Source organism: Chrysochloris asiatica, unplaced genomic scaffold (assembly GCF_000296735.1).
Source record: "Chrysochloris asiatica unplaced genomic scaffold, ChrAsi1.0 scaffold00156, whole genome shotgun sequence".
Taxonomy (NCBI): domain Eukaryota; kingdom Metazoa; phylum Chordata; class Mammalia; order Afrosoricida; family Chrysochloridae; genus Chrysochloris; species Chrysochloris asiatica.
The window spans coordinates 1,269,216-1,278,667 of NW_006408674.1; the positions used below are offsets into that span (position 1 = coordinate 1,269,216).

The 9,452-nt window shown below is 47.9% G+C and overlaps 1 protein-coding gene across 1 annotated transcript in view; it reads right to left on the minus strand.

Moving 5' to 3' along the window:
* Nucleotides 1-9,452, minus strand: part of RASGRF1 (Ras protein-specific guanine nucleotide-releasing factor 1) — a 137,576-nt gene that overhangs the window by 104,018 nt on the left and 24,106 nt on the right. Inside the window, exon 2 of the mRNA XM_006870897.1 lies at nucleotides 2,824-2,930. Within this exon, the coding sequence (XP_006870959.1) occupies nucleotides 2,824-2,930 (107 nt within the window). The remainder of the gene's footprint in view (nucleotides 1-2,823; nucleotides 2,931-9,452) is intronic.

Below are 9,452 nucleotides of genomic sequence, written 5' to 3' on the forward strand. Positions count from 1 at the left end.
GGAGAGGAGTGGAGGGAAAGTTTGAAGTGTTGCTATCTAAGTCCATTAAATCTCTCTTCACCCCCTCCCAATCAGGTCAAACTTTACCTCATTTCCAGGTTCCCCAGTTTCTCTCGTTTCCCTGAAGATGGAGGTAACGTCTCTCTGTTTCATATACCCATGGTGCTTTGTACTTAACACAGCTTCTATGCCCGGATCTACTTGTGCACATGTCTACTGTCTCCCTGATGAGACAGTGATACTCCAGAGGATACTTGTGTCACACCCATCTCTGTCTCCTCAGCACAGGGCTTGACTACCTGATTTATGTGTGAGAACCTGGTCTCTATAGTTAGACTGGACACTTACTGAGGTCAGGCTATCCTGACCTCAGTCAAGGTCAAAGCCAGTTGGCCTGATGTAAAGCTAATGGAAGGGCCCTGGGATTGATTGATCAATCCATCCATCATTCATTTATCATCCTTCATCCATCCATGTATCATCTATCCATCCATTCTCCACATATACTTTCTTTTTCTTATTTATTTATTTATTTTCCAATTTGAGAACATTTACTGTTTTATTAGCTCACCAGATTACAAAAATAATCATGGCAGACACCTTAGTTCATCCTTCTAATAAGCCTGTTGATTTGGTCTTCCCTGTTGCCAGCATCTCCACCTTCTACAAAATGGGTGGTCTTTTTCTTCATTCTACTGCGAGGAGAAGATCATTTGAAGGGCCACAGAAAGTTATTTGTTTCTTTGAAATGTTTCTCGACGGTGTAGATTTCATGACTCAGATCCTTCATGCAGATGATGCTGTATTTATCAACAGAAGATGCATGCAATCAACGTGTTATCTGTCAGGGCAATTCGCTTCTTAATGGTTTTGCCATAACCACGCTTGCAGACCAGTTCATTCACTAACTTCAGGTTTGGGTACCCCCATGCAATAGATGGTTCCAAAATCCTCAGCATGTTAATTGAAGCCTTGGTGAGCTTAACAAAGGTGCTATTGAAGAAGATCTGGCAAAGGCGAAGAAGCTGCAATACCTTTTGAACCTTTGGGCTCACACCATTGGTACCTCTGACCCTGATAACAAATGCCAGCTTGGGCTCACCAGATACAGACAAGTTACCTGCTTTTCTTGTCATCCCAGCCATTCGAATCTCAGTTCTGTCCATCTGCCCATTTCCTGTGATAGTAAGTGGATTTTTCATAGATAAACTGCCTCCTTGCTTTTTGAAGCATCTTTTGGGCAAACTTCTTTCTTTCTCAGGTGCTTGATCTTTAGTTCTGCGAAATTCCTTCACTTTTTCTTCAGGGTCTCTGGCACAGCAGGAACCTTCTTTTTCTTCTCTTTGACACCCTCCACGGTTCCAGCTGGTTAAAGAAAAAGTGGGGGGGGGGGCGACTCTCTGCATATACTTTCAATACTCATCCATCTCAGCTGCACTGCCAATGCCCCTTCAGTTACAAATACAATGGGGGGTCTCAGAAGTTCCGGGAAAAATGGAGTTGAAAGATAATGGATTTCCCCCATAAACATTTTGAAGTCCCCTCGTATTTTCAACACCCATCTGTTCTCCATGCACCCACCCATTCGTCACCCAACTGTAAATTCAGCACCTTTCCTTACATCCATCTTCTATCCACTCATTCATCCTTGTTGTATTCCAACTCACATGTGCTGGGCATCTTGTCCGCATCTTTACCAGGTCCTGGGGATACAAATCATCACTCCTGGCTCCTCCCACATTAGCAGGGAGGTAGACACACAGTCACTCACTGAGTCAGAGAGGGCTCACTGCTCAGAGGGTAAGTCTGGCTGCCTCTGTCCCCTGACAGTACTCAGTTCTGTACCCCAGCTCACAAGTCTAATTTCCCCAGGACCCCTAAAGGTCTCAGTCCAGCTTGGTGACCCATATTCTCTGCAACAGGTTCATTCCTCTTGCCTTTCTCCCCATCTGACCCAGCAAGGCTCTTCCAGAGAGAAGCAAGTACTGCTGGAATGTGGGAGAAGCAGATCTAGAACCCTTGACCATCAAAGCTCAGAAAATTTCAGTCCACAGATGAGGAAATTGAGGCCTAGAGAGGCAACATGACTAGTTCATGGCCAGCCAGCATCTATGACAGAGCTCTGGAAGCCTTAGACTCAGGTAGGCATAACCTCTTCAATGAAACCAAATCCTCTTCAGTTCTCCTACCCCACCCATGTCATCAAGTTGATTCCAGCTCCTAGCAACCTTGCGTAGGGGTTCTGAGGCTGTAAAGCTTTAAGAGAGCAGAAAGTCTCATCTTTCTCCTGTGGAGTGGCTGGTGTGTTTGAACTATCCATCTTGTAGTTAGCAGTCTGGTGCTTATCCGATGGTGCAATGAAGACTCCTCACAGTTTCCTTGTTGTTGTTAAGTGTCGTTGAATTGGTTACAACTCATTGTGACCCTGTGTAGGGTTTCCAAGGAGTGGCTAGTGATTTGAACAGTCAACCTTGCGGTGAGCCGTTTAGTGCCTCTCCTACAGCGCTACATCAGGACTCCTATGGTTCCCTAGTATCTCTTGAAACTTGGGGTGGTAGATTCTACCACTGTTTCTCAAGGCCTATCAGTTACTGAGGCAGTCCCAGGGACCCAGTCGCAGAGCTCTGGACTTCAGGCTGGATCCTGTCGAGATCTTCTCCTTACAACTTTCCATCTCTGCTTCTCTGTCCTCCTTTTACCTGCCATCCCCATCCTGGACCTTGAGTTTGCTCAAGAATGGAGCCCTTGGGTTTGGTCTCTTGTGCCTGGCCTGTGGGATCCCACACCCCACTGCCCCTGCCCCCCATGTGGAGGTAGACATACCTGGCATGAGCGATGGCCGCCACCCACTCATCACAATCCTTGGCATCTTCTGTCCTCAGCTCCAAGGCTTTCTGGTTCTCATGGGTGAAGTTAACTGTGAAATAATGCTGCACCAAGAAAAAGATATTCTCAATTACCAGGGTGTCCACGTAGCCTGCACTACCTCCTGCTATTAATCTAGCTGCTGTGCAAAGCTCTCGCTGCCGCATCCACCCGGCACAGATTCATTATTTGTGATCATCCGAATGCCACTCTGTGTATCAGCTTCCAACTCTCGATTAAGACAGGCTTTGTGCAATGTAACAGAACCTATGCTTAGGATGTTGTAAGAAGGAAGCACAACCCACGAAGCCATATTTGCTAACACATTGTAAAGAAAGTCAGTTTTAAACCATCAAGTATGCTGGAGAGAAGGCAGGAAAACACACCAAAAGGATAGTCCTATTTGGGAATCCAGCATACATTTAATTTACTCCGCAAAAATCTGTCTAGCACTCATTTAGGTCCTGGGGTTAGAACAGTGAATACTGACATGGCCCTATGAAAGTCACCATAGCCAGCCCCATCTCTGTGTTGGGGGAAGGGGGCTTAGAGCTAGGTCAGCCCCTGTGCCTGTCCCTGCCCCAGCTTCCAGGGAAGCAGAGGAGCCAGACATTAGCCTCACGTGTAATATCTTTACAGGCGCTAAATAAACATACAAATCCTAGAACAATGCTTGGCACCTAGGAAACACTAGGTAAGTGTCTGCTAAAATGAATGCAGTGTGAATCACTATAGCCAGGCAGGGGAGCACAGAGGAGCCAGGATTTAGCCTGGAGAAGTCAGGGAGAGCTTCCAGGGAGCAGAGCAGTGGTCCTGGGTGTTACTGCTTTGGGTGGCAGAATGTGTGTGTGTGTTTGTGGGTGGGTAAAGTAGTACAGAGGTCTAGAGCACATGGCATGTTCTGGGTGGAGAGTGGGTGGGTAAGGTAGTACAGCAGTCTAGAGCACATGGCATATTCTGGGTGGGGAGTGGATGGTGCAGACAGAGCAGAAGGAATAAACCAATGGCAGGTAGACATGGTTGAGGTGAGGTAGGAGCTGGATGGTGGAGCCGGGTGGAAGGATGTCCTGGGAGAAGAGTAGTAAGGATAACTCCTAGGTTTCTGGCTTGAGCAAGTGAGTGGGTGGTGATAGATTAGGGTGGGGTCCTGGCAGGATAAAGGCAGGCTTTAGGGGGTGATGTGTGGGGAGGGATGAATGTGAAGACTGTGAGTGTCTGTACGCCATGTTGGTGAACATTTCTCATACCATTGACTCCTGCATCTCAGACTGAAGAGAGGGGCTGAGGGTGGAGGGAAAAGATGGGAGAGGATCACTTAACATTCAGTAAGAGGGCAGGCAAGCATCCTGTGGGGCTCCTGGGTCTGGTCCTGAAGACACCAGGAGAAGGAAGGTGGAGATGGGGCTCAGAGAGGAACCCTCAGTCTGCCTACAGAACAGAAGGTGCTCTGATGGACCAGCCCTGGGGAAAGGCACCATGCCAGAGGGGGTGTCATCCTCCACCCCTTGGGGTCGAAGTGCAAATTCAGGGTGTGAACTATTTTTAGCTTCTGCTGACATTTACTGAATTTCTGTTAATTGTCAGTCTCAGTGGCAGCCAGTATATGTGTGTGTGTGTGTGTGTGTGTGTGTGTGTGTGTGTGTGTGAAAGAGAGAGATACTGCAGCATCAATGTCTCCCTTGTTTCCTAGGAAACAGATAACTGGGGTTGTAGAATGAAATGTCAACCGCAGCTTCAAATAACTGAATTCAGAAGCCTGCAGTGAAAGTACCCCAGCCCACCCCTCCACCACCTTAAGAAGGAAGCAGGTTAAAAACCGAGCTCCAGGGGGCTGCCTTCACTTTACCCTATCTCTTGAGAGATGACGAACACACAAGTGCTTGTGGCCCATGAGCTCATTCATTCCCACATTAATCAAGTGGAATAGGTGTGATTATGTCTGTTTTATAGCTGATAAACCTGAGGATCGGAGGCATGGAGACACTTGCCTAAGGCCACACAGCTGGAAAGCCAAGGAGACAGGAGAACAAATCTCTCCCAGGCACTGACCCTACACTGAGGTCCTAGGCTTGGAACGGGGATGCAAAGATAATCAAGGCAAACCCGTGAATACAAAGAACCCTAGACTCAGAGTCTAAACTCAGAAACAAGGTACACTCCACTATACACAGGGCCTCTCTGGGGCTTCGTCAGGTGGCAAGGTCCCCTATGAGTCCCAAGGATGCTGTTGTGTCAAACTGGCTGAGTGACCAGGGCCGGTTGGTCTCCTTCCGCACTGGGCTGCTGGCCCTGAGAGAGGTTGAAGTGCTCTGAGGCCCTCCTGGCCTCCTTTCTGAACCATAGGGAATGATGAGCTCTGCAGAGCCTTCTCTCCATCCTAACAGACAGTCGCTTCTTCCCAAAGGCCCTGCTTGGTGAGGAAGCAAAGGGCTATTTGCCAAGACTGTTGCAACCAGTGCCCCCGCCCCCCCCACCCCAAACCTTGGCCCTTCCTGGAAGTCTCATGTGCAAAGGAATTCAGGGCATTCCCAAGGTCTGAACTAGCCACTGGAGACTTCTGACATCTGGCAGGTGGGGATGCACCGCTCTTCGCTTCTCAGACCAGGAATGAGGCTTCTGAGGCTGCAGAGAGCTTGGTGCAGACATCTCTCTGGTCCTGTCCCTCACTCCTGCATTCACTAGCCTTGTGTGGGCTCCCTTGGGTCCCTGCGGCTTCTGCTCTAGGTTAGGTCTGTTACCTTCCTCCTGGGTTACTGTCACAGCCTCCTAATAAGTGTTTTGGATCTGTTGTCCCCTTTAGAGAGTTCTAACACTTTGAGTGGACCAATGGGTTGGAAGTTGAGGTGAAATGTAGGGTGGGTGTGGGGCCCTAGGGACAGGTACAATCTTGAAGTGTCCTATAACATCACATAACAACCAGGCTACAGATGCTGGAGGATGGGGAGAGGTGGCTTTGGGGAATGAATGCCCAGAGCGTCTTTTGGGCAGGGTCCAAAGTAAGACTTCCAGTCAAGGTTGCAGGGGGGCACCTTTAGTCCCTTAACCGCCTGCAGTCCTAGCAGTGAGGGGAGTCTAAGATGAAACCAGTAAATCAGTTGCCATCTAGTGAGTCCCAAATGGAGATCCCAGGTGTGTTGGAGATGAACCATGCTCCGTAGGATTTCCAAAGGCTAAATTTAAAAATGGAGATCACCAGGACTTTCTTCCAAGATACCTCTGGGTGAAATTGAACTGCCAACCTTTTTGGTTAGGAGCTGACTGTAATCACTTATATCAGCCAGGGAATGTGAGAAGCTACAGGCATGGTGGAGTCCTGGTGTGGCGCTGTGTGTTAATGCGCCAGACTGCAAAGCTGTTTGAACTGTAAAGTCGGCAGTTCAAGCTCACCGGCTGCTCCTTGGAAACCCTATACAGAGTTGCTATGGGTCAGAACCGACTCGCAAGAAGAGGCATGGTGTTAGGTTCTTAGTATATGTTACCTCATTAGAAGCACAGTCACTGTAGGAGCAAAGTATGTTATCCTCATTTAATGGGGAGGCGGAGGCAAGACACAGTGGCTGCCAGGATATGGCATAAATCAGAGCTTGGGGCTGCTCTCTGCCCCAGGTGTCCTGAGCCAGGATCTAATCCCTCAGATGACTTGAGTGCAGTTTGTTCCCTCTGTGACTGTAAACCTTCCCCCTGACATCTGCTTTATACAACCACACACCCTGAGCAACTAGTAAAAAGTGCTCGCTAAGGGAAAGTAAACCTCCACCCAGCCATTCTGAGTCATCACAAACCCTGACAGTCAAATGAATGAGGCTCTCTGTGGGATCAGGCAACACAGGAGGGGAAGGGGAGATACAGATAGAGATGGAGATGGAGAGAGATGAGAGAGAAATCAAGAGGGAGTTGGACAGAGAGATGCTGAGAGAGATGGAGAGACATAGGAAGAGAGAGATGAGCTGGAGAGAGAGACCTCACTAGGGTGGTGGTCTAGGATGGTACCTGAGTGTTCCTGGGGGTGGGGTGGGCTAGATCAATTGCAGTTTTAACATCAATCTCTTCCAGAGAGGAACCCTGGATGAAACACATCTGCTGGGGTTGTATCAGTCCTCACAAACAGATACCAACTAATCCCCTGGCAGCAGAATCTCAACTGGACTTCCCCAGGATTACAAGGCTGGGTGGAGGCCAGAGTTGCAGAGTGAGAACCAAGTTCACACTGGGGGCCCATTGGGCTCTTCTGTGAGGAAACCAGGACACATCTGGGCACCTCCAGAAGGATGCAGAGAACAGCTGGAACTATCTCAGAGTTTATCAGAGTTGAGACCACTGTGACTCAGTATGACCACAGGATAGAACTTGAGCCACACCTGCCTGCTGTACAATATGATCACATATGCTGGTTGGATCGCAGCTGGATTCCTCTGTAGAACAGCAGTATTATTCCAGGGGGACGTTTTAGAACTTTCCAGTGCTGTGTTGTTGGTGTTGTGGAGTTGGTTCTGACTTACAGCCAATGTACAACCAGACAAAACACTGCCTAGTCCTGTGCTCCAATGCAACACAGCGGGACACAGTGGGTGGTTAGAGATCAGGACTCAAGCACTGTATGTGATCCAGAATAGAAGATAAATGCAGACGGAAACTGGGGCCTCCCTGAGACATAACTAGAGATCCTAACATCATCAGGATCCTGGACGTGGAATTATAACCCCCAGTAATGGCTTGTGCTGAGGGAAATTGGGAATGAGCTTTTTGTGAACAGTACTGAAGCCAAATTACATCTGGATTATTATTATTATTTTTTTAAGTTGTCATTGAGTCGTCTCTGAATCATAGAGACCCATGTGTCAGAGTAGAACTGTGCTCCATAGGGTTTAAAAAAAAAATTTTTTTTTTGTTGTGAATTGAGTGCAAGTTAACAGACAAGATCATCAGCTTTACTTCAACCAATCATACACTTTGTTTCATCTCAATGATTACCATCCCCTCCCTGTAACAAGAGTTATCCTGTTTCCTCCTTGTGACTTCCCTTTTACATCTTATTTTTTTTGCAAATGAACAAAGAAAAAATAGTGGATGTACACATACAAAACCAAAAAGATATATTCATTTAAATGTCCAAAGGGCACATTTTGCAAGCCAGCCTCCTGCCTGTAGGCACACAGCCTTTCTCTGTTCATGGACCCAGAGTCCTCAGCAGCTCCATCTCTCCACGCCATGGCCTCTGTCACCATCCCTGCTGTTGCTGCTTTTCTAGGTAAGGACCTCATGCTCTAGTCATCACAGGATTTTCAACGGGTGATTTTTTCAGAAGTAAATCACCAGGTCTTTCTTCTGAGCTGGCTCTAGGTGGACTTGAACCGCCAATCTTTAAGTTAGCACCTGAGAGCGCTAACTGTAACACCTACATCAGGAGTAGGCACCTGATATAAGGGGCCAATTTCTAGGCTCCCCAAATTACCCAGACATTAGCCCTGCTTGGCGTTTGCACTGAGGATTATGGGAAGAGGCTGTGAGTTGGCTGCTAACTGCAAGGTCAGCAGTTTGAAGCCACTAGCCGCTCTGTGGGCAGAAGACACAGCTTTCTGCCCTGTAAAGATTCATAGCCTTGAGAACCTTCTACAGGGTGGCTCTGAGTCAGAATCACTGCCGCAGCACATTAACAACACCATCGGAAACTGTACGGAGACCACTAGGAGGTGGGGTTATGAGCAGGTAAGAAGGACCATGAGGTGGGTGTTTCAGGCAAGGGGCTGAGTCTGGCTGCAGGGGTCTGGGTGTGGGCTAAGGGTCAAGGCAGCCTGGCCTGCAGCTGCTGTGAATTCTGAGTCTTGTAGTCACAGTTGCTAGGAATGGTTCTTGTCACCTCTCTCACTGCCATGAGAATCCTTGAAATCAGAGGTTCTTATTTTAAAACTTGGGGTGAGAATTCACAATAGAACATTTGTCAGCACACCAACCTCCCTCTACATCTGAAATTCAGTTGAATTGGTTACATGTTTCACACTGTGCCAAACCAGAGGTTCTTAAAAGGTGGTTACTGGGGAACATGATAGAAATGCAAGTTCTCAGGCAACTCCCCAAATTCCAAATCAGAAACTCCGGAGCTGGGCCCAGCCACCTGCATTTGAACAAGCCGTTTAGGTGAGCTGGATCCAAGCTAAAGTGTGAGTCCAACTGCTTAAGACATAGCTCTGTTATGTGAGATGAAACCACCCCTGAGCTCCAGGTCTGTATCCACAGTCTCTGGGGACCAGGCTCAGACCCATAGATCTACCTTGCACTGGAGGTAATTAGGTATAGTGGGGGCACTGCTCCTTGTGGGGTAGCCCAATTATCCACATACAAATCACCTGGAGCTGTTGCAAAAATGCAGATCCCTAGGCCCCACCAATTCTTCTGAATCAGAATCTCTCGGGTTGGGGCTGGAGGTTTTTTTAAAAAAACTCCTTAACATTGTTGTTGGGTGCTGAAAAGTCATTCTTTTCACTCATAGTAACCCCATAGGACTGAGTTGCACTGCCTCATACGATTTTCTTGGCTGTCAAAGAACACAGCCTTCCGTATGGATTGCATCTCAATGTCAAGAAAACAAA